This window comes from Pteropus medius, unplaced genomic scaffold (assembly GCF_902729225.1).
Source record: "Pteropus medius unplaced genomic scaffold, Ma_sr-lr_union100, whole genome shotgun sequence".
Lineage (NCBI taxonomy): Eukaryota > Metazoa > Chordata > Mammalia > Chiroptera > Pteropodidae > Pteropus > Pteropus medius.
The window spans coordinates 22,375,698-22,401,935 of record NW_024356249.1 but is presented as its reverse complement, the minus strand read 5'-3'; the positions used below and the strand labels follow the sequence as shown (position 1 = coordinate 22,401,935).

General features: G+C 34.4%; 1 protein-coding gene across 2 annotated transcripts in view; it reads right to left on the bottom strand.

Moving 5' to 3' along the window:
- Positions 1-26,238, bottom strand: part of SAMTOR (S-adenosylmethionine sensor upstream of mTORC1) — a 106,056-nt gene that overhangs the window by 45,577 nt on the left and 34,241 nt on the right. The window contains exon 3 of one of the 2 annotated variants that reach the window (XM_039860835.1): positions 15,761-15,931. The exons of the other annotated variant lie outside the window; for it this stretch is intronic. Coding sequence (XP_039716769.1) covers positions 15,761-15,931 — 171 coding nt within the window. The remainder of the gene's footprint in view (positions 1-15,760; positions 15,932-26,238) is intronic. 2 annotated transcript variants of the gene reach the window in all.

Sequence of the window (26,238 nt, the reverse complement as noted above, 5' to 3'; positions counted from 1 at the left end):
GCTGGACACATATTACCTACTTTACCCCAAGTGCCCTGTATTTGGGACCCTGTATATTACTCCTAGCACCAATAGAAATGGGCGGCGTGGTTGTTCTATCCCCTGGCATTATTCATTCCAGGAGTGGGATCCACAGATTACAGGTAGAAGCCTTAGCCCAGCATATCACACAGAATGCTACGCATCAGGCCATAACCCTTTTAATGGATGAAACCACACAAATGCAGAAAGTAGTTCTGCAAAACCGCATGGCCCTTGACCTCCTAACTATTGCTTAGGGCGGCACCTGTGTCCTACTCCATGCAGAATGCTATGTCTACATTCTTGATCATGCCAACCAGGAACAGGTAGCTCTCCAAGAAATGGATGCTGAAGTTCAAGCCATCCATACCCTGGGAGAAGACCCTTTAACAGCTTGATGGAATTCCTTGGGATTCTCGTGGGAGTGGGCAATAACCATCCTAGCCCGTGTAGCCTATAGTCTGGTAGTATTTTGTTGTTTTTAGTATCGTTGTTGTGGATTGTGGGCTCAAGGTAGCACCCTCTGGGTCGCAACTCTATAGGGGTGGAGTGTGGGCCTCAGGCCGGCTGGTCACAGGTCTGGCTGCGATCCAGACTTGTGGCTAGGGACAAGACCCTGGATCTAGTATGTTACATTAAATGTAGTAGTGAGCCTGTGCCTAGCTTATGTAAGAATGATTCAGCTTGCTGTACCACGTATGGGTGGCAAAATGCCACTATTGTTCTCTGGCATATACAAAGCCCATGAGGTCCCCTAGAGTGAAAACGTGCATCCCACAATAAAATTTGTGGCTGCCATTTCCCTCTCATGTTTGTTCCTCGTGCGTTCTTTCAACTAGGTATCTCACCAAAGAAACCTTCCCTTCTCAATCAACTCGGCGCTGACATATACTCACCTGTGTTCTTGTTGCTGGGGCTACTTGATACTTCATCCTACTGGTCACCAGTTTTTCTGCCTTTCAATTATAGATTTTCAGATTGAATGTCCGTTTTCAGTTCCAATAAACTATATTTTCTCTTTGCTTGCTCTTCTAAGCCATAAAAAATGACCAACTTTTTATTGTGTGGAATTAGTGAAGTCGTCTGCCAGGTCATATTGTATATTTACTTACATCTCTTTTGGCTGCTCTCTAAATCTGACTTCTATCTGAGCTATGGCTATATTATGTGTTTTGCATTTTATAGGCAGGGTCATCATATAGTTTATAGTCCAAACTGAGACACTTCTGAAAACAAAAAGTACTATTAACAACCATAAACTAGCACTGTACTAGACAAATATGGTCACCCTATTTATAGGCAGTATAACAAAATAAAAATTATAATACAAATTGATGGTTAAGTATTTCACCAGTTATATTTGTCTTAACTGACTTTCTCTCGTAATAACTGAATATGATTCTTCATTGTCTTGGTCAGAACTATCATTAACCATGACAGTTACTATAGCAATATTTCGACACTTTCATGTCAAAATGTTGTGATGAAAAATTAGTTATATTTTTAAAATGCAATTGATTTAAGAAATAAATGGCAAAGAAGACAAAACATAAGTACCATCAGTCTCCAATACCACATATAAAATTAGTAAATGTTTTCTGAGGTTTAATACCAAGAAACCAAGTTATCCTAATTAACTAGGCAAGATGGCATTAACGGAAAATCTATTCTCTGAGCATAATCAATTTTTTAAAAATATTAGAGAAAAAAATTATGGACCAAAAACCTTATCTGCAAATGAGGGGAGATAAGAGTAGAACTAGCAAGTAAAATATTGCTTTTGGACAAGTACTAAATAGGAGATTTTTATTAAGAAAATGATCCTCCTGAGGATGAGGAAAGTGATGATTAAAGTTGCAGCACTAACAGCAGGATTTACTCTTCAATCTACCTGACAAACACACTCTCTCTCTCTCTGTGTATGTGTGTATGTGTGTGTGTGCGTGTGTGTGTGTGCGTGTGCGTGCGCGCACGCGCGCGCACATGTGCAACTTCTGTTCCTCGGCTCTAGCAAATTTGTACTCTCTTTCTATTCTCTAAGTTTGTTAATGTTGTTGTATTAGCATTAATAAAAAATTCAGTTAAATTCTCATTTAGGTGATTCAAGATAATAAAAAATTTACTCTATATATTTACATGTATGAAATAAAATGTGTACTGTAGTCACTTGGGTAGACCTATTGATCTGAATTTCCCTGAAAATATTATCTTAGCTTAATTTTCCACTTGCTATGATGCTTTAAGAGTATTATTACTCTAGAAACATACGAAGAATACCCTTTAATTGTATCCTATTGATGATTATTCTTCTGAACTCTTATGTTCATTGTGGCTTCCTTTTCATTCCTATTATATGTAAGCATTCCCTAAAGTTCCATAATTAAGGTTTCTCTTTTTCCTTTTCTCTTTCTACTTTATCATCTTTCTTCAGATTGACTATGGTAATATTCTGTATATCTGGTTGATATCATGTAGTTCCATCAATCAAATAAACCCCCAAATGCAGATGAGACTTTTAATATCTATTTTATGAACTCATTTCTTAGCTCCAGACTCACATTTCCAACAATATGCAACATAATCATCACCACATGGTGTTAGAATTCATTAAGTTCACAAGTACTTATTGGAGATCTAATATGTGTTGGCATTATGTTAGGAGCTGAGTTACCCAAAAGGCAAATATGGACTTTATCTTCACAGTTTAAAGTGAAGTCTAAGGAAAAAAATAAATCATAAACAGAATAAGAAGTTTTAAATTTTTAAAGCAGGGCTTTTCAAAATTTTTGGTTTTAGAAATCCCTTCGTACTCTGAAAAATTACTGAAGACTCCAAAGAACTTTTGTTTATGTCAGTTATACCTATTAATATTTACTGTATTAGAAATTATTGCTGAGAAATTTTTTAAATGTATTCATAAATAGCAATATCATCGTATGCTAACATAAATTACATGTTTTGAAAATGAACTATATTTTCCAAACAAAAATTTGATGAGAAGAGTATCATTGTTTACATTTTTTTCAAAAATATCTGATATCTGACTAAATAGAAAACAACTGCCTAACCATGCCATCATGCATTAGGATACAGTAGAAGTACTTTTTGTGTACTTTCCATTTCATCATGTGGCATGTTAAGAAGATGATTACTGAAAATTTCAATTTAATAACATTGATAATTTTTTGTGTTTTATCAATGACAAACATGTATAACTGGCCTTTTTTTTTTTCATTGTGAGTGCATGGTGAAGAATACAATGACTCTTAATATAGTTTGGTTCCACTGCTTTGATTTGTGCTAATGTGTCAGCAATTTTATCCATCATTGCTTTTGAACCATCAGTACAAATGGCAATCCAAGAAAAAAAAAAGGTAAATAATATGTTAGTTTTAATATGGAAATGCTCTGAATTTGAAGACTTCCACGAAACGGCCTCAGAGATGTCCAGAGACACATGGACCACACTTTGATATCTGCTGTGCTAGAGTATGTAGCCTTGTTGATGATACCAAGTCTAGGATTAAGGAAAGTTTTTCCTGAGAAAGTTGAATGTTTATGACTATATGTAAGGAGTAACAGGAAATCATCCAGGTGAAGGGGATGAATGATGGGTTGTGATAGAATGCTCTAGGCAGAAGGAAAAACACATGTAGGCAGAATTCTACATGAATAAAAGTAAGGTCAATATTATTGAGTAATGTAGTTAAAATATATATATACATACACACACACCAAGAAATAAGGAAGACAAAGGGTCAATCATAAATGACTTTTTAATGTTACATTAAGGAGCTTGGATTTATCTCAAGGGCAAAGGGAAATCATTAAAAAGTTTGAAGTAAGAGAGTTGGCAATATCAGATCTGTGTTTCAGAAAAAATTCTCAGGTTGAACTGTGGAGAATAGATTGGAATAAGACTGGAAACAGGAAATTATTGCAATACCCCTGGTGAGAGATGAGGATAGAGAGAAATAGACAAAAGTGATACTGAGAACTTAGAATTGATAGTAGGACTTGTTGATTAACTAGATGTGAAAGTGAGATGGGGGAGGAACCAAGAATAAACTTAAAGTTTCTGGCTTCGGCATACATACACCCAGTTAATGAAACAGGGAACACAGTGAGAGAAATAGATTTGGGTGGTTCAGAGAGTAGGAAAGGGAGACTATTAGCTCACTTGTGACACAAGGATATCTCACAGGTACAAATACAAACAAGAGATGTCTAGTAGACAACTAGATATATGAAGGCAGATCATAGGTCTGAACTGGAGATACAGATTTGGAATCATCAGTATACATGCGGTAACCAAAGCTATGTGAATAAATTACGGTGCCATGGGAGGATATGCTGAGTTTGAAGAAAGCCTAGGACTAGCATTTAAGAGACAGGCAGAGAAAGGAAATGTGGTGCATTAAGAAAGTATAAGTAAATGGATTGATAAAGGGCATGTCCTCATAGCATGGGAATTAAGATTAAGACTGATTTGTTTTTTCAAGATAACACTGCAATGATAAGAAAATTGTGGAAGAAATGTATTGTTAATAACTACTAAATTACCATTAAGACTCATAAAATAGGTAATAGCGCATTCATCTGCCACTCCCTTAAAATGAGTAACATTCATTAATATTTGTTTCAGGAAGGGTTTTAGGCTTTCAGTAATTCATTGGAAAACAGTTAATTTGTTAGTTAAAAGAAAGAAAACACTGAAGACTCCATTTCCAGAATTGTCTTTCAATAATTATGTATAAGTCTAATTAAGTTTATATTTTTATTTACTAAAATAATAAACAACCTGTTTTAGACAGTAAAACTTTAACAGATGAGGGCATAGTGCACGGAACTACACTGAGAATCTTATAAACTGAGGTTAACAGAAATAACCTTTTTGGAATGCTTTAAATCTTACTAAGGAAGTACATTTACTTTATGAATCCCTACGGACAGAATTTCTTTGGGTAGAAAATAGTCTGTTGCCATTATTATTATTATTATTTTTGTCAGATTACAGAAGTCTAGATCATGGTATTTTTCTCATGATCATTTGTCAACTTAGCTGTTACTCAAATGATGTTCAAAACTATACAATCATCACTCCTTTCTTTCTCAACATCTAGTACTTTGGGTCATTATCTGAAAGCTCAGAGCTGTGGAGTTTTTATACATAGTTCTTTCCATTTTTTTAATAGCTAGAAGACTTTATTATTATTATTATATTTATTTATTTTATTTTTTTTAAAAAGGAGACTCACGAATGTTAGATATTTCCCCAGGGTTATTCTCTAAACCAGTGATACAACTGGGAAAGGAACTACCTTTCTAACTTTTTAGAAAGGAGCAACTGATAAGGATAGATTATTTGCATTTGGTTTGTTTATAATCTAATACAAATATATACACATATATTTATATACATACATACACACAATATATGTAACCAAAAGTAACTATGAAGGAAAATTTTATATTTTTGAATTAGTAATATGCATTGTTTCTGTAGATAGCTTAAAAATTACAATATACATGGCTTTAAATGGGACTTAATATCTTAATATTACTAAAACTCCAGACCTGATATTTATAATCATGATTTCAGTCTATGAACATTTCAGTAAAATAAATGAAGAATCAAAAGACGCATAGACTGAAAATGAAGGGATAGAAAAGATATTTCATGTAAATAGAAACAAAAAGAAAACTGGAGTAGCTAAACTTGTATCAGACAAAATAGACTTTAAAACAAAACATGTAAAAAACGACAAAAAAGGACATTATATAATTATATATCCAAGAAAGGGATGTAACAATCGTAAATATCTACACATCCAACATAGGAGCACCTAAATATATAAAGCAATTAATGAAAATAAAGGGAAAAACCCACAGAAACACAATTAGGGTAGGGTATTTCAATACTCCACTCACATCAAAGAATAGGTAATCCAGACAAAAAATTAATAATAAAATGACAACCTTAAATGTCATTATTAGACAAGGTCAACTTAATAAACTATTTTAGAACACTACACTTAAAAACCACAGAATACACATGTTTTTCAAGTGACATGGAACATTCTCCAGGATAGATCACGTATCAGGCCACAAAATAAGCTTAATAAATTCAGGAAGACTAGAATCAGTGACACCAGCATCATGGTGGAGTAAGAAGATTGCTTACTTTCTCCCCTTAAAGTTACATACATAGGATAACTGTAATTCAATAAAGGATACCCTGCTCAACCCACAAACATGTCTGAGAGATCCATGCATGGAGATAGTTGAAGGTAGACTTATGGGAATGAGCAGGGAAGGTGGGAATGGGGGATAAGCTCAGACATGGGGCCTGCAGATGCAATCCTGTGTTGGTGTGGCCCTAGCTGACACGGTAGTGGAAAAGGAGTTGGGCTGCAACCCTCATACAGCAGACTAGAGGGTCAGCAGCACAGTAACAACATTTGGGCCTGAGTGGCTGGTGTCCATTGAGGCTAAACCTGGTGACATGGACAGAGACACAGCACAGCACTGTATAGCTGCCAGGGGCTGGTAGCCGCCATTACTAGGAGGAAGGCAAAATCACAGACATGCAAACCGGCCTCCCCTTACCTCCCTGTACCCACCCAGACCCAGCTGATGTTGAAGCAAAGGAGGTGTGGGGTTGCAGCACAAACTCAGCAGCTGGGAGTATGTGAGGGACAGAAGGAACATTCCTGCCTATGTAACCAGTGCCACTTGGCACTTAAAACCAGTTAGAGATGCCACACAGAAGCATGACAGCAGTGAATTAGCAGCCACCAGCACTAGCAAGACAAAGCCACAGACTCGGGAACCATCCCTCCACCACCCCTTCACCAATCCATTACAGCAGAACCCAACAAAGGCAGTGGAGACACCTTGGATAGCACAGTGTAGCTGGTTACCTCTGGTTACAAGGAGGCAGTGCCAGGAACTCATAAGTCAGGAGTCCCATTACCTATCACATCCCACCAAGGGGATGGTATTCTGAGATTGAGGAAATCGGATTACAGAGAGGATGCCCACCTTCTCATGGAATACCGGGCATTTCTCCATAAGGTGACACAGCCCAAATAAGAAGCCAGAAGTCCAAGTAGAAAACTAATCTCAATAAGAAAGACTAGTTTCAGATTAAAAACACAAAATTTGCATCATAGAAGCATTTATTAGAAAACAAAAGACCTCTACTTATAAACCTGCTGAATTGTTAAAAACAAAAGAGTACCTAAAAAAGAAGAGTTCACTATCTCAAATGTGCAGGCAAAGAAAGAATCCATCAATTACTATGATTAAATAACAAAGGTAACAAAGTAGCTCAGAAAGAAAATGAAAAGACTCCAGAAACCAAACATAAAGACTTGGAAGACAGAAGCAGAAAATAGAAACTCTAATTCAGAATAAGGTATTAAACACTCAATTATAACATAAAGGTTTTGGGGGAGGGGGGGTTAAAAAAAAAAAAACACTATACCTTCCATAATTTTGATATCAACCAATATGCTTCATAACAATTGGGTTGGAAAGGAAATGAGTTCAAAACATACATAGAGACAAATGAAAATGACAATAACCTTCCTACAAAGAATAAGAAAACCTAAATTGACAGCACTAGTAAGGAAACTGAAACGATAATCAAAAATCTCCCCAAAAACAAAAGTCTAAAACTGTATGGCATCACTAAAGAGGTCTACCAAATATTCAAAGATTAATTACCCATCTTTTTCAAACTCTTCCAAAAAACTGGAGAGGAGGCCATTTTATGAGGCCAACATTACCCTGATACAAAAGCAGGCAAGAACACCACAAAAAAAAATCTTATAAGCCAATATCTATGATGAAGACAGGTCCAAAAGTGCTAAACAAAGTACTAGCAAATCAAATATAACAATACATTAAAATTATAATACAACATGATCGGGTGGGGTTCATCCCAGGGAACAGTATCTTTTTGGATATATCTCTTCAAGCAAGGAAAACAAAAGAAAAAATAAACAAGACTATATCAATTAGCACTAATCATCCCTTGGATAAACCTCATGGGCTACGATACTGCCATTGCGCAAAGCTAAACAAGACTACATCAAACTAAAAAGCTTCTTCTGCACAGCAAAGAAAAACAACAAAATGAAAAGACAATCTACTGAATGGCAGAAGATGTTTGCAAATGATACATCTGTTAAGGGGTTAATATCGAAAATACATAAATAACTCATATAACTCAACAACAAAAAATATCTATGGGCAGAGGACCTGAATAGACATTTCTCCAAAGAGGACACAGAGATGGCTAACAGAAATATGAAAAGATGTTCAACATCACTAATCATCAGAGAAATGCAAATTAAAACCACAATGAGATATCACCTCACACTGGTCAGTATGGCCACCATCAAATAAATCAACAACAAAGTGCTAGAAAGGATATGGAGAAAAGGCAATCCTCATACACTGGTTGCGGGATTTTAAATTAGTGCAGTCACTATGGAAAAGAGTATGGACAGTCCTTGAAAAACTAAAAACCAAAAATAAAACTATCATATGATCCAGCAATCCCACTTCTGGGTATTTATCCAAAGAAAACAAAAACATTCATTCAAAAAGATAGATGTACCCCTATGTACATTGCAGCATTACTAGTAATAGTCAAGATATGGAAGCAACCTAGAAGTCCATCAATAGATAAATGAAGCTGTGGTATGTAACTACAAAAGAATATTATTCGGCAACAAATAATAATGGAATCTTGCTATTTGCAACAACATGGAGGAAGCTAGAGGGTCAGACTGAGAAATACAAATACCATATAATCTCACTTATATGTGGAATCTGAAAAAATAAATGAAAACCAACAAAAAAGAAAGAGACATGTAGATATAGAAAATAAGCTTATGGTTGCAAAAGGGGTGGAGGTGGGGGGGTGGGAATAAAATTAAAATATGTTTAATTAGGTCCTCTTTATTAGACATTACCTATTATCATGTATTATATTCTGTCACAAACCTTTTACGAATATGATCAGTATCTTATATCCAAAGGTAGAATTGAGGCAGGCTTATAGCAAGACTCTTGGATAACAATGACTATCTAATGGTCTTTTCTTTCCCTCAGTGCACCACCTCTTCCTTCTGCCTTTTCTTCTACTAATCCTCAACCAGATGATTATAAAGACATGGTTGTACTGTCCTAAGTATGTCCTTTCTTCCTTCCTTTCCTTCCATCTATTCATTTGTCTTTCTTTCTACCCATGAAGCATGTATTAAGCCCCTACTCCAATAATATAAATATCAAGAAATACTCTGAGTACTACATAGTTCATACAAATTGATGAACACTTAAGATCCCAATACTTAAGTGATAAAAGATATAAACAGACAATTCTCAAAACAGGAAGATAAAGAAATGACCCTAGAGACTGAGCAAGCTGCAACTCAAATGCAAACAAAAGGTTCAGTTGGGGCTTCAGACTGTCCTAAGGATTGAAAGCCACAATTATTTACTAGAAATTAGATATTTTATTCAGAGTTCCATTTTGTGCAGCTTTGCCTAATCCTGTACCATTAAATACAATTTTTCTTTTGACTTTAAATCGGTGCCTCCACTTAAAAATAATTAAGAAAACCTATTAAACTGGTCCACCTTAAAGTGGTCATAATTCCGTTTCAGAAAGCTGGTTCCTAAGGAGTGAGGAGATTTAAGTATGCAGAACATTTTAAGAGGTAACAAAATTTTACACAGCCCAAAATGTTTCCCTCTCACGTTTATCTATCAAGATATGTGAACAACCCCATAAGAAGAAAGCCGATACTGTTTGACTTGCTTTCTGGGGTGGGTGAGGTTTTGCTTTCTTCCTAGAGAGGTAATAATCACCTTTCATTTTTATCTAAAATAGTCACAAAAGTAATTTTGTGCTTCTGCTAAGGGAGTAAATAAAGGCTTTCAAAAAAGACCAGTGAGCCTTGGAATTCCATGGAGGGTGGGAGGGTGTAAAATAAAAAAAGGAAAGAAAAGAAATGATCCTATTCACAGCCATGGCTTACCTGCTAAGAAACTTAGTCAAAATTTGGTCCTATTTATATAGCAAGAGTAATAGACATAAATGGTAGATGACATTCTTCTCAAACTGACTGATTAACTGGTAATGGCTTCTTAAAGTACTATGTGAAAAGGATTCTGAAGCCAAGTTCAAGCTCTGTAGGAAAGAACCAGTGACTTATGTTTATCATGGATTTCAGAAACTATAATGACAGCAGGTGTGCGATACTTCAGTCGTGACAACTGTTAAAACTTCAAAGAATAGATTTTATTTTCTTGATTTCATATGATTTTCCTTTCTTTTATTAAAAAAATTTCCTTTTCATTGTTTTGTGTATCTGTTAGAAATGCATATTAATACAATGGGATGCCATTTTATTCCATCATGTTAATAAATAATGAATAAAATGAGAAAACTCAATGCTGGTGAATTTTGGCAAAATTGGCACTTACGCTGCTAGAGGTAATGGAATTAGTATTATTTTTCTGGCAAGTCATTCAGTAATATGTACAACTGCCTTGAGTCCTTTATACTCTTCAACCATGAAGTACATTTGGGAATCCATCCCAAGGACATAAAAATTCAAGCACAAAGAGGTTTAATGCTGAGAGGAAACAAGTTATAAAGAAAACAATCTAAATGTCTAACAAAAGAATAATGTATATAAAGCAAGATTCTTTCCATCATATTATCTTTCAAAAAGAGGGCAGTGTATTTTGAGTCCTTAAAAAGTCTCTAAATTACTGAGTCCTCTCAATTGCTCTGAATATTTAATAAAGTATTATTTAGGAAAAACTAACATTAGCCTTAGATTTTTTTTCATCACAAGCAAAAAAAGCATTATTTAACCCCCCAATATAGATGATAATACAGTCATTATCTAATCATGCTTATACCATCAGTCAGAACATATCAATTTTACTTTAGATTGAGACTGGTTCAGTGTCTTAAATTACCTTCTGCTGGCCTCACAGGATGAATTACGAAGTATTTACTTTGATTCTATATTTTGGAACAGACTGTAGAGAATTGTCATTTTTTTCCTTAAATGTTGGTAGATTTCACCAGTGAAACCAACTAGGCCAGGTTCTTTCAGTTTTGAAAGCCCATTCATTATTGATTTAACTTCTTTAATAGACACAGAACTCTTTCTATTATTTCTCCTTGTGTGAGTTTTGGAGCCATCAAGGAATTACCATTTCATCTAAGTTATCAAGTTTGTGGGCATAATACTTCCTGTCCTTTGGATCAGTAGTAATGGCCCCTCTTTTATTTCTGATATTAGTAATTTGTGTTTTTCCTTTTTTATTTCCTTGGTTAGCTTGGTCAGATGTATATCAATTTTATTGATCTTCAAAGAACAAGATTTTGGTTTCACTGATTTTCTCTACTGTTTTCCTGTTTACAATTTCATTGATTTGTGCTCTAATTTTTATTTATTTTTTTCCTCTGCTTATTTTGGAGCTAATTTGCTCTTGTTTTTCTAGTTTCTTAAAGCAGAAGCTTATATTGATTTTACATCTTTCCTCTTTTCTAATGCAGTTGTCCCCCCTTATTGACAGGAGACATGTTCCAAGACCCCCAGTGGATGCCTGAAACAGTGGATAGTACTGAACCCTATGTATATATGTATGTACATACACACACTGTTTTTTTCCCCTTTATGTATACATAGCTTTTTCACCTGCAAGAAGGACTTTATGGCTTCTCTTTGGCATATCTGAATTGCTAGGATTACTACTCTTGCACTTTGGGCCACTTTTAAGTAAAATAAGGGTTATTTGAATACAAGTACTGTGATACCACAACAGTTGATCTGATAACCAACCATGACTAACAGGCAGGTAGAGTATACCGTGTGGAGATACTAGACAAAAGGGATGATTCACATCCTGGGCAGGATGACATGAGATTTCATTATGATACTCAGAATAACATGCAATTTAAAACCTATCAAATGCTTATTTCTGGAATGTTCCATTTAATATTTTTAGACCAGAGGTGACCACAGATAATTGAAACTGCAGATGAGGGGGAATTACTATATATGCATTCAATGCAATACATTTTCATCTAAGCACCACTTTTACCATATCCCATAAATTTTGATAAGATATATTTCCATTTTCATTTAGTGCAAAGTATTTTTAAATTTCTCTTGAGACTTCTTGTTTGATCCATGTGTTGATTAGAAGTATGTTGTTTAATTCATAAATATTGAGGGATTTTCCAGCTCTCTTTCTGTTATTGATTTCTAGTGTAACTCAACTGTGGTCTAAAAGAATATTTCTTATGATGACCTATCTTTTAAAATTTGTTAAGGTGTGTTTTATGCCCCAGGATATGGTTTATTTGGTGAATGTTTTGAAAAAATATAAATAATTTTTAAAAGACAGTAACATAAGGGAAGGGGAATCTCTTTGGAAAAATTGAGTATTATTCTATATTCAGGACCACTTTATATTTAGACATGTACAGGGCAGATTTTTTATTGAGATATAATGCTTTAATAGCACCGAAAGAGAAATTTATAAAATTCTTTATACTACATGGTCTCTACTATTAAAAAGACTGGAAAAAATGTACCTAAATGTAACCAGGACTAAGTAACAACTTTTTTACATCTATAATCTCTGCTAAGGGATTAGCAGAGATTTCATATTTGCAAATATTTCATATTTGATCTTATTTCATTCATAGTCAGAAAAATATATGAGTGCTTTTAATAGAATATGATAAGTACTATAAGAGAGATATAAAAAGGTTTAATATTAATATCAATTCTTTTGAGACGTTCCAGTTAAGCTCTGAAAGAAAAGATGCTTCAAATATAGCCTAATATAGCAATGGTTTATCAGAAAAAGGATATATCACATTTTTAACTGCCAGAAAGTGAGACAAGCACTAGGGGAATTTAAATAGAACCATATGACTAGAATACAAGCTGTAAGAACGGTTGGCAGGGCAGAAGGATTAAGACTATAGACACGTGTTAGGGCCAGAAGTATGTGAAGGAATCCAGAGTTTTTAGACTGAAGAAAATCTAAACCTAGCCATCCTCGGCTAAGTCATTTCAGTGCTTTATAATAAGAAAATCCTGATCTATAACAATTATATTTGGATGGTTTCCTTTATTTTAAGCCAAACTAATTTCTCTCCTTTAAAACAAAACCAGACAGGAATTTCTTGACTATTGCAAGATAGAGGTTAGCAAATCCACTCCTTAAGAAACTATAAAACTGAACAAAAACCTCAAAAACAACCATTTGTAGGTTCAAACAAAGGCAATTAATTTGAGAAGTGTATTTTATGAAAACCAGCTGAACCAAAGTTAACGACAGTGCGGATCTGTGGTGTCCTTGCCCAGGAGCAGCTCTCATCACCACTACCACCCCTTGCTCAGTTTTTACAGAGGTACTTCAAGGACAGGGCTGGCTGTGAAAAACAGCAGCTTCAGTGCTGGAAGAGGCTAACCTGATTTGGAACAAAATGTGAAAATCCCAAATAGAGCATTGTCAGTAAAAGTAGCAAACTTATTAGAAAACAAACAGAAAGTCAACAGCAGCTACTCTAGACTTAGGTTACAGTTTTGGTAGGGCTGAGCTGTAGACTGGAGGACTAGTCAGAGATTTAACAGAAAGATCCTAGAAATGAGAAAGGCATAGAGGGCTAGATAAGTTCCCACACAGCCTTGGCTGACTGGGATTCACTCCCATATCAACACATATCCACTGGCAGAGGGCAGAAGCCCTACTGGCTCCAGAGGCATTTGAGTACACCCTCTGAACTATCAGTGACCCAGGTGCAAACCCTAGGAAATCAGCTTAAAAGGGAGATAGATCCCATAGATTAAATCCAGGCAAACTACTAAAAAACCATCACTATCAACCTCCTTGGGGAAAAAATCCAAAACTAGATTTTCTACAACATATTATCAAAAATACATTAAACAGTTTCCAACAAAAAATTATGAGACATGCAAAGAAAAACAGAAAATTGTGGTCGATACTCAAGAAAAAGAGCACTAAATACAAACCGATTCTGAGTGAGCCCAAATATCAGATTTACCGAAGACTTCAAAAATCACATATTATAAAAATATTCAAAGAATTAAAAGAAACTGACTTAAAGAATGAAAGGAAAATATGATAATGACAACAAATAAAGTAATCTCAGCAATGAAAAGTGAGATTATAAAAAAGAACCATATAGAAATTCTAGTGTTGACATTTTCCATATGTATCTATTTTTGATAGCAGTATAACTACGATTTCTTACACTGGTCAACATTTTAAAAATATTTTAAAATATTCATTATTGTAAAGTTATAAACATCCTGAGTTATAGGATGTTTAGTAAGTCATTATGCTTTGTAAGCTTTACAGTAACCTTTAAATAAAGGTTAAGATGTGTTCCCTTTTCCTGCTGAACTAGTCAATGGTATACTAATTTTTCAATGAAATTGCTTATAACTAGATAATATTTTCAACATGGTGAAAAACCAAAATAACCAAAGGTAATGCTGTGTTGATATCTACAGATTTAGAACTGTTTTAAGAGGTTAATTTTATTTTCATGGTTAGTTTTCAGTGTCTACCAAGAATGTTTCTAGAATTATTCAAATTTAGCATTTTCAAGAGAGTAATAAAATATAACGACACCACAAATCTATTATGGTACTAGGGTGTATAAATCATTTTTAATACTCCTAATAATTAATTGGATTATAATACTCATGTACTTATATGTATATATACACAATAGAATACTATTTTAACCATTAAGAAGGAAATCCTGCATTTATGACAACATGGATGAAACTTGAGGGCATTATGCTAAGTAAAATAAGTCAGACAGAGAAAGACAAATACTGTATGATCTCACTTTTATGTGGAACCTAAAAAAACATCAAACTCAAAGAAATAGATTATATTTGTGGTTACCAGAGGCAGTGGGTAGGGTGTGTGGGAGCGGTGGTGAAAGGTACAAACTTCTGGTTATAAGATAGTAAGTTCTGGTGATGTAATGTATATTAGATATTTGAAAGTTGCTAAGACAGTATACCTTAAAAGTTCTCATCATAGTGAAAATATTTGTAATTATGTGAAGTGATGGATGTTAACTAAACTTATAGTAATCATTTCACAATATATACATATATCAAATCATTATATCATACAATTTAATTTATATGTTATATGTCAATTATATCTCAATAAAACTAGAAAAATACTCATGTACTTATTAAATTTGTGTCTATATGCATACATTGACTACTAGCAGGCAGATTATCATATCAAGAATAAAATAATGGTAATTGGTTCTTTAAGTAATCTTTCATTATTCCTTATTTGTGATAGCCACTTTAAACAGTTTATTTGGATTTTCCTGTTTTGATTGATTGTATTACCAATAAGAACGATTATTATAACATTTAATAAACTATTCTTTCTCATTTTTAGTAAGAACAATCTACATTATAGAACAACAAGTTTTACAGATGCCTTGTAAAATTTTATGCTAGTTTTCTACCTAATACTACTATAAATCTGCACTTTTCAGCCTACTATATTACCAGAGGAACAAGTATACTGCCCACTATTTGGTATAAACCATCACATAATTTTAGATTATTAACAAAGCTATCCAGGATAATGTTAATAATTGAAGTACAAAAGGTATACTTACTCAGTTATAATTTCAGGGTTTGTAAAGCTGAGGTTGGTTAAATGACCTTCAAATTTAGAAGACTCGAGTATACTTAAGGCTGGCGTGGTCTTAGTGGCAAGTACAGCTCTTTTTTCATCTTTTTCAAGTGCTTTTCTCTTCCCACCATTTTGGAAATATTCTCTGCATACACTATAAGGCAAAATAAAACTATATTTTAAAACATGAGGTATGAATATAAAATTAAGTAGAAAAATATTAGCCTTTATTACTCAAAATGGGAAACTTATAAATTACAGATTCCTATTTTGAAAATGTCACATAGAGGTAGGTTTGGGAACCCTGTAGTATGTTTGCATTTTTAAAATTACCATACGACAAAGCACAATCATATGCTTAATTAAAAAAAAAAAAGTATGTTCTTCAGGAGCACAGATGTGCCTGTATATTTTACTGAACTTCATTCTTAACTGAAACATAAGTTGTTCCAGAAGAACTTAGATAACTGCTATTCAGTGACAGCATCCAAAAAGAATAGTAGACACAGTTAATTCCAAGTCAGCTTTGCTAGTATTAGACAGATATCCCAACAGTTGTTTTTCAGATCCCTTCTGGTTTATGAAAAGTCAGGTTGTCAACACATTGAAAATCATTTACCTTCTTATTTGCTCTGAGAGAAGGGTATAAAAATCTAGTTTAAGTAAAAATAGTATCATTTCGGAGAAGGAAAAAAAGGGTGTAGATGATAGAGGTTCTGTTCATCCCTCTGATGACCAAATCAAAGTTGTGACAGAAACAAGAAGAAAACCATAAGGAAAATCGCCTGGGATCTAGATGAACAAGCTATACAACTAGGGAGAAATCTAAGAAATCACTCTGCAATGGCAAAAGGTAGAAAGGCATGAAGACTCAAGACTGAGGCTGAGTCGGTGGGAGGCTATGGCAGCCAGTAGCTGCAGATGCCTCTTAAAGGAGCCCTGTCCGCGAGTGAACTTCTGCAGTAATATACCTGCTCGCTCTGAGCACCAGTGCCGTTAGGGCTGCACAGGAGGCACCAGGGACTTACAGGGGGGTGCTGAATTGTCGGAGTGCGGGCTGAAGCAAGCCTCACTCTGTACAGAAGTGCCGGAAGTATCCCTTGTTCCTCTGTTGAGCCCTCCCACCTACCAGTGTGCCGACATAGAGGAGACATCTTCAAACTGGATAACAGAGGTCACTCCATCCAATGGATTCCCTTAAACTCCACCTCCCCCAACTCGTAGCCCCATTCAAGCCACATCCAGGTGTGTCCTCGCTTAGTCAGGTGTCCCTTGCTGAAGAGCACCTAGACTCATACTGGTGACATCTGGCCTAGGTTTCTGATATAGCCTTTTGAGGCAACTATAAGCACAGCATCGGCGGATTGCTTGCTAAATTTTAAAGGTGGCCCCGCAGGGGTACAGGCTGGGGCTAAACTTGGCCTGCAGCTGAACCCCTCTCAGCACTGTGCCACTGGACATATCACATAAAAGCTGCACTAATAAGACTGAAAGACTTAAGAGCTTAGCTTAGTACATAGAAATGGACACAGAAAGACAGCCAAAATGGGAAGACAAAGAAGCAGAAACCATATGAGAGAACAGAACAGAGATCCAGATAATGGAGTCAAGCAATCTAACAGATGCAAAGTTCAAAACATTGGTTATAAAGATGCTCAATGAACTTATGGGGAAGTGTAGATGAATTCAGTGAGAACTTTGACAAAGAGATAAAAAACATAAAAATGGAAATTGAAATCATAAAAGGGAACCAGTCATAAATGAAGAACATATTACCTGAGATGAAAAAATCAGCTGCCAGTCTTATGGGTGCTCCCTTGTAGGTAACTGTCTGTTTACCTACAGACAGTTAGGTAGAACTGGAATAAGTAAAGTGAATAAAGAGGAGGATCAAATGATCTATACAGAGCATGAGAAAGCCAAGGACACTCAATCAGAATGGCAAGAAAAAGAAGTCAAGATTATAATAATAATTTAAGGAGCCTATGGAACACTATTAAATGTAAAAATATCTGTGACATAGGGGTATTAGAAAGAAAAACAAGATGTTGAAGAATTATTTGAAGAAATAATGATAGAAAACTTCCCTACCCTGGGGAAGGAAATAGACATAAAACCCCAGGAAGCTAGAGAGTCCCAAAACCCAGGAACCCAAAGAGGCCCAAACAAGGACACATCATAATTAAAATGCCAAAGGTCAAATACAAAGACAGAATCTTAAAAGCAGCAAGAGAAAAACAGACAGTTACCTACAAGAGAGCGCCCATAAGACTGGCAGCTGATTTCTCAAAAGAAACTATGCAGGACAGAGGGCTTGGAACAAATTATTCAACGTGATGATCTACAACCAAGAATACTTTATCCAGCAAAGCTATCATTTGGAGTTGAAAGACAGATAAAGGGCTTCCCAGACAAAAATAAGCTAAAGAAATTTATCAGCACCAAGCCAGAATTACAGGAAATGTTGGAGGGAGTTTATTAAGAAGAAAAATCATGTATCAAAAACAGGAATAAAGAATGGTAATAACTACATTCCTATCAACAAATACCTCAAATGGAAAAGAATTAAGTGCTCCAATCAAAAGAGAGATAAGAAAACAAGACCCCTACATATGCTGTCTACAAGAGACTCACTTCAGAGAAAAAGACACACACAGACTAAAAAGAAGGGGATGGAAAAAGATATTTCCTTGATGGACCTAGAAGGTATTGTGCTGAATGAATAGGTAGGGTAGAGAAAGAAAAATATCTCATGATTTCACATACATGTGGAATCTAAAGAACAAAATCAACAACGACAACAAAAGTGAAAATAAACTCAGATACAGACTATTTAAAGGGAGTTGGTGCGGGGACAAAAAAAGGCAAAGAGATTAAGAGGAACAAATGGACAGTTGCAGAATAGACGTGGAGATGTAGAGTGCAGCATGGGGAAGATGGTTAATAATAATGTAATAAATATGTAAAGGGGAAGAAGGGTACTATATTTAGTGGGGTGATCACTTTGCAAGTTATGTGGATCTCCGATCGCTATGCTGTACAACTGAAACTGGTATATTATTGTATGCCAACTATAATAATAAAAAAAAAAACTCATTGAATTGTACAATGTAAATACAAGCAACTAATTGTCTATTATATTTCAATAAAGATAAGAAAAAATAGTATTTCGTAAAGGTATATCTTCAAAGAGAACAAGGTTGGAACACAGTAGTGGTTTTCATAACACTTCAAAAGTATTCCTGTCTATCAAGAGACCATTCCTACCTGTCCCAATTCTTATATGTTATTAAAATGCAGAATTTTCAAGATATATCATTTTAAGCTTATATAGTTTAGCCCATATCAAGTTGCTATCCAGAATCAGAAACTGATGACTGGCGTAACCTTAAATAATTTTCTTAGTATCTAATATAATTTTAGGATGAATACAGTATGGACTCATGCCTGGGTATATTATAAGAAAACAAACATGAACCATAGAATCAATTCCAACATTTATTAGCTATTAAATCCAAAAAACTTAATAGAAAGAAAAAAAAAAGAGAGAGAGAGAGAGAGACAAGCTCTGGCTCTGGCCCTTGAGCTTACAATGTGGCAAGAGATACACACCTGAAAACATTTAACTGATATACTACTTATCTAAGCTACTTAAAGGAGAATGAAACCTAAATTTTTCTTTTTAGATTTTAAAAATAAATCACATTATTATTACATATAGCTCATACTTTTAACATAGCTAGATTTTTTTGTTTCACAGACACTCCTTGGTGAAGTTCTAAAAACACATGCCGAGAAAAGTAAGAATTGAGGAATTAATTTAATACTCATTTCTACAAGTAGAAGGGAACAATGTCCATTCCTCCTCACACTTGCAGGATACTATTAGTTCAACTTTAATTTTTCTAAATATCTATTATTTAATATTTCTTTAACTTATTCTATGGAGATTCAGTTTTAACTCTATATACAAGAATTTAAACTCATTCATTACTGATCAAACATTTATTAAGTACCTATCATGTGCTGGGTACATAACTGATGAGAAAACAAATTAAAGGAATAGCTGCTTTCAAGGAGCTCAGACTAATAAAAGGAGATAAACAATTTATATAATAATAAAGAAAATCTAATTGATAAAGATAAAATACAATTGATAAATACCTAACCCAGTCTAAAATCAGTCATATAAGCTGATTTTAGAAAGATGAACGGGATTAAATTAAGCAAGGAAGAATGTTAGTTAAGGAGAGAAGTGTTTTCCTGGTGGAGAGAAGAGCATGAGCAAAGGCATGGAAGAGAAACTCAGCATGGATCCGGCAGAGATGGACATCAGTTAAAGCTATGTGAAATTTAAAGTGCCAGGCAGAAAATGGATGAGTAGATAGATGGACTCCCAAGTGAGAAAGCCCTGAGGCCAGCATACATATGTAGAGAACTGGTAGTCAGGTGACACTGGAGAGTAAGCAAGCTTCAGATCATGGAAGACCTACAGGCCAATTTAGAAATGTGGCCTTTAGAAATCTAATCTAATGACAGAAAGTGGTTTAGTGGTTTCCTGAAGTGAGTGGGTTAAACTACAAAGGTGTACAATGAAGCTTATTAGAATTATGGAAATGTTCTATATCTTGATTGTGGTGGTGGTTACATAAGTACAAACATTTGTTAATACCCACTGAACTGTACACTAGAATGGGTGCATTTTATCATATATAAATTGAACCTCAGTAAGGTTAATAAAAAAAAATGTAGCCTTTATCACCTAGGAATTAACACTAAAAATAATGCCTCTACCATATGACATTTCACTAAGGCATGAAATACCAAAGAGCTTGCTTACCTTTCTATTAGGTAGAACCATATATAATTGTGATATTCAATAGTTCTTGAGCCACAAAAATTAGTTTTATGTGGTTCAATCTCATAGTTATCTAGAAACTTGACTGCAAAACACATAAACAGCTAGAATTCCAGGTTCTCATAGCCCATCTAAATTCCAATCTCCCTACACACCTTCCAAAAAATATAAAGATCATTAGGAAGAGCAAATAAAAATCACATATAGTTCATATCTATGGCATAACTAGGAAAGAGAACAGCTCTTCATTTTACTTGTAATTGAGGAATTGGCTTTGGAGCTACCCAAAGTACAGAGTCAGATGAGGACTCTAAAAGAAAGAAAGGTATGATGGGGTGTTAAGGATGGAAAAAACTACATAACACCAGCCAAGTTTCACCACCAAAAAAAGGTCCAACTCTGAGTGGGAAAATCTTAAGAAGAGATTTGGGAAATGGTGAATCAGAGCATTAGCCATGGGAAATTCAAAAGTAAGTTTTGAAAGTATATGGGAAGGGCTGTCACCTTGAGAAGATTTTATTTCTGGGAAAGAAAAGAGGCACCTTGAAAAAAGGAGGTATATCTGGAGGCATGGTAATAAGGGGAAAGAATTAAGCGATAACGATAAAGGGAAAGAAAGAAGCCTATTGAGGTGTCATAATCTATACATAGTTCAAAAATCATAAGTCAGACCAAAAGAATACTATATTTACTAAGGGAACTCTACTTTTGTATTTTGTAGCAATCAAGCAAGGTTTTTGGAATTAAGAACAAAGTAAGCCACCCAAATCCTACCTACACATGTAGAGACACTCCAACATAATAGACAAAATACATAAAAGAAATGCCCAATGAATCCATCAACCATACAAGTTTCTATTAGAAGTGAAGAGAAAGACAATCAAAACTTTTCAGGTGAAAATTCTCAAAAGCACAGAAAACAAAAATAGACACTAAAAACTGTACATAACATTTCATTAATTATATATAAGTAAGCAATTGCAGATTGAAAGAACACTTTAAATTTTAAAGGAGATTTAAAAAATGAGAATGAAGAACTAAATAAATGGAGAGAGATTCCACAATGTCAGTTCTTCCCAATCAAAATCACAGCAAATTATTTTGTGGATATCAACAAACTGATTCTAAAGATCACAAGGAGAGGAAAAAGACCCAGAAATAGCTAACACAATATTGGAGAACAAAGTTGGGAGGACTGATACTATCTGACTTCGTGACTTAATATAAAGCTATAGTGATCAAGAAAGTAAAATATTAGAGAAAGAATTGACAAATAGAATAATGGAATAGAATACAGAGCTCATAAATAGACCTCCATTAATATATTCAACTAATCTTTGACAAAGGAGCAAAGGCAATACAATGAAGTAAAAATAATCTTTTCAACAAATAGTTCTGGAACAACTGGATATTCACATACAAAAAAATGAACCTAGACAAAGACATTACATACACCCTTTACAAAAATTAACAAAAAATGGATTACAGACCTAAATGTACAACACAAAACTATACAAGTCCTAGATAGATTTATAAATTTCCGAGAAAAAATCTAGATGACTTCGGGTTTTTTTAGACACAACAGATCAAAATCATAATCATGAAAGAAAGAACTGAGAACCGAGATTTCATTAAAATTAAAATTTTCTGCTCTGCAAAAGACAATATGTAAGAGAATGAGAAGACAAGTCACAGACTGGGATAAAATATCTGCAAGACATATCTGATAAAGGACTCTTATCCAAAATACATAAAGAACTCTTAAAACTCATCAAGAAAACAACTTGATTAAAAAATGGGCAAAAGACCAGAACAGACAACCTGACCAAAGATGATATACAGATGGCAAGTATGCATAAGAAAAGATGCTCCACATTGTATGTCACTAGAGAAATGCAAATTAAAACAGCAATGAGCTACTACTATATACATTATTAGAATGGCCAAATTCCAGAACACTAAAACACCAAATTCTGGTGAAGAAGTGGAGCAACAAAGAACTCTCATTCATTGTTGCGGGGAATGCAAAATGTTATAGTCACTTTGGAAGATAGTCTGGCGGTCCTATACGAAACTAAACATATTCTTACCACACAATCCAGCAATCATGCTCCTTGCTATTTGCCAAGAGTTGAAAACTTCCACACAAAAACCTGTACATGAATGTTTACAGCAGTTTTATTCATAATTGCCAAAACATGGAAGCAACCAAGATGTCCTTCAGTAGATAAATAGATCAATAAGCTGTCGTACATCTACACAATAGAACATTATTCACCACCAAAAAGAAATAAGCTATCAACCATGAAAAGACATGGAGGAACCTTAAATGTGTATTAAGTGAATAACGTCAACATGACATTCTAGAAAAGGCAAAACTATGTAGACAGTAAAAAAGTCAGTGCTTAAAAAGGGTAGGAGAGAAGGATGAAAAGACGGAGCACAGAGGATTTTTAGGGCAGTAAAACTGTTCCGTATGTTACTATAGTGGTGGATAGTTGTCTTTATATACTTATCAAAACCCATAGAATATATAACACCAAAAGTGAACCCTAACATAAACTGTGGACTTTGGATGATAATGACGTGTCAATGTGGGTTCATTAATTCTGGGTAGATGCTGACAATGGGAGATATTGCACATGTATGAGGGCACGAAATATCCAGGAACTATCCGTATTTTTTCTCCAACTTTGCTATACCTATAACTGCTCTAAAAAGTCTACTTGAAAAGGGAAAAAAAAAACAAAGCAGAATAGATATCATGTGCCTCCTAATGTAATACATTGAGAAGGACACTATCACCTATGTAATATTCTTGCTAATATACTTAACTTGAATTTAATCACAAAGAAACAACCACACAAATCTAAATTGAGATTTCTTTTTTTCAGAAATCAAAGGAAAGAAAGTGTGAATGAAGGATTTTACATCTAGCCAAGCTATGCATCTTGTAACAAAACCATAGAAAAACAGATGTAAGAATTCAGGGAACATCATAGTTACAAGCTGCTTTTAAAGAACCTAATGGAAAACAGAGACTCACGGGCATGGACAATAGATGAGCAGTTACCATAAGGTAGGAAGGAAGGGAGGAGGGGAGAGGTAGTTGGGGTAAAAGGGGACAGAAAGAAATCTATGGGCAGTGAACATGCAATGCACACACACACACACACACACACACACACACACACACACACACGTGCCCTATACTGCTAAATTGTACACCTGAAACTTACTAGATTTTTTTAACCAATGTCATCATAATAAAAAAAAAGAAAAATAAATAAAATAAAGACAAATACCAGATTATTTCACTTATATGTGGTATCTAAGGAACAAAAAGAACAAACTAATCAAAAACAGACTCCCAAATATAGTGGTCAATTTGGTGATGGACAGACGGGAGGGGGATTGGAGGGCTGTGAGAATGGGGTGAAGAGTTAAAGAAGTACAAATTAGTAGCTGATGGTCACGGAGATGGGGAGCATGGCATAGGGACTGCAATTAGAATGAATACACTGGCTGGGTGGAGGGCCGGAGAAGGGAGGGAGGAGCAATTGGGGGGATGTTTTATGAACTATATAGATGTCTAACCAATGTACTGTATACTTGAAACGAATTTAAATAAATAAATTTAAAAAAATAAAAATAAAATAAAAAACGAAGTACTATTAAAAAAAAAAAGAACTTACTGGAAGATGAACTTCATCCATGAGATGATTGGAAAATGTTGGTGAAGAGGCTGGTAGTGAATAAAAAGCATTCAATGAATTTAAAAAAAAAAAAAGACTATTTTATAATGATGAAGGCCACAAATATCCAAAGATGTAACAGTTATAAATATTTATGCATTATTTATCATAGTAACCATCTTCACAAAGTAGAAATTCCGTAAGATGCATGGAGAAACATATACGACAAACAGGGACTTTTAACACATCACTATCCATCAAGTGAATGAACAAGTTAAGGTTACAGAAGCCCTAAAGAGCATAGAGCATAATAAGGTTTATCTTATCACTGCATAACAAACTTCGCTCTCAAATAGAGTACAGTTTCTTATCAAGTGCACATGAAATTCACAAAAATTATCATATACATGTATTAAGTCATGAAAAAAAACACAGTAAGAATCATAGGAAAAAAAATACAAGACAAAAATCATTCCATCACAATGCAATAAAACTAGAACCAATTAACAACAAAATAGAACAAAAAATCGATTTCATCTGCAATTTTTGAAAATTAAATATCTCTGGGGTCAAAAGGAAATACCGATAAAATCACAGGATTTCCATAAATGAATGAATGAATGAATGAATGAAACCACGCATCAGGATCTAAGTAATACAACTAAAATAGTGACCTAAGGAAAATTCAAACCCACATTATATCAATACAAATGAAAGAATAAAAATAAATGAAATATCGAATTCAAAGGACTAGGAAAAAATTGAACCAAAACAAAGGAAGAAGATATTGAGTTAGGAAAAAACAGAACAAATAAATACACAAACTGGTTCTTTAACTTGCATAACTTTATGTAAATGAAACTGAAAACTTAAATGAAACAAATAATTTTTCTAAGAATATATTTTAAATACAGAAATAGAGGAAAATTTATTAAACTTGATTCTTGGTTATTGGTGGAAATGGAAAGTTCAAACAAAACCAAAATTGAAAGATAAAATAGAAATAGTAATCAAAGAGTTATTACACCAAAAAGCACCACTAATCCAATGACAAATTCTACCAAGCCTTCAAAAATCAGATAACCTTATATTAATGTTTTATATTTTCTGTACCTTATGATGTTTTGATAGCTTGAAGGGCCATATACACTGGAGAGAAATCCTACCAAACTTAGCTACTTCCTAAAGATAATAAACAACTTAGTTAGGAGCATGCCTCTCATATACAAGCCAAAATTTCCTTTATTTTACTCTCACACAGCAAGCCATTATTTCCCCTGCCCTAAGTCACCCAGGTCCAAGTACCAGATAGTTAAGAACAGCTTCTATGCCCTAAAGCCCATCAGAATTATCCAAATTAGCCAATCCTAAACTATTAATCTGCCCTACTTTGCCTTTCCCACAAAAAACCTAAAACTGTATAGTCTGTTCTGTCCCCTCACTCCTGCTTCTGCTTCCTGATCAAATCTGGTGCTTCCCTTGTGGCCTTGGGTGGCAAGGCATGCCCCCTTCTCTCAGAATGTAAGTAATAAATTCTTTCAATGGTACTGACCTCTCCATGTCATTGCTTAATCACCTCTATAAAGTAAATTCCCAAGAAACAACCCCAAAACTATTTAAATAGTTCCAGGCCATAGAAACAAAGAGAAATTTTCCAAAGTCATTTTTATGGAGCAAAATAACAATGATAATTAGGTCTGATAATTTCTACAAAAAATACAGACCAATATCACTTATAAATATCAATGTGAAAATATGAAATAAAATTTTGGCAAACAGAATCAAACACAGCAAAGGAGTATGCATTTCAGGAGTGCAAGCATGATTCATATTAAGAAAATCTATCAATATAATTCACTATATTCATAAATCTAAGGAGAAAAGTCATATTCATTTCCACAGATGCTG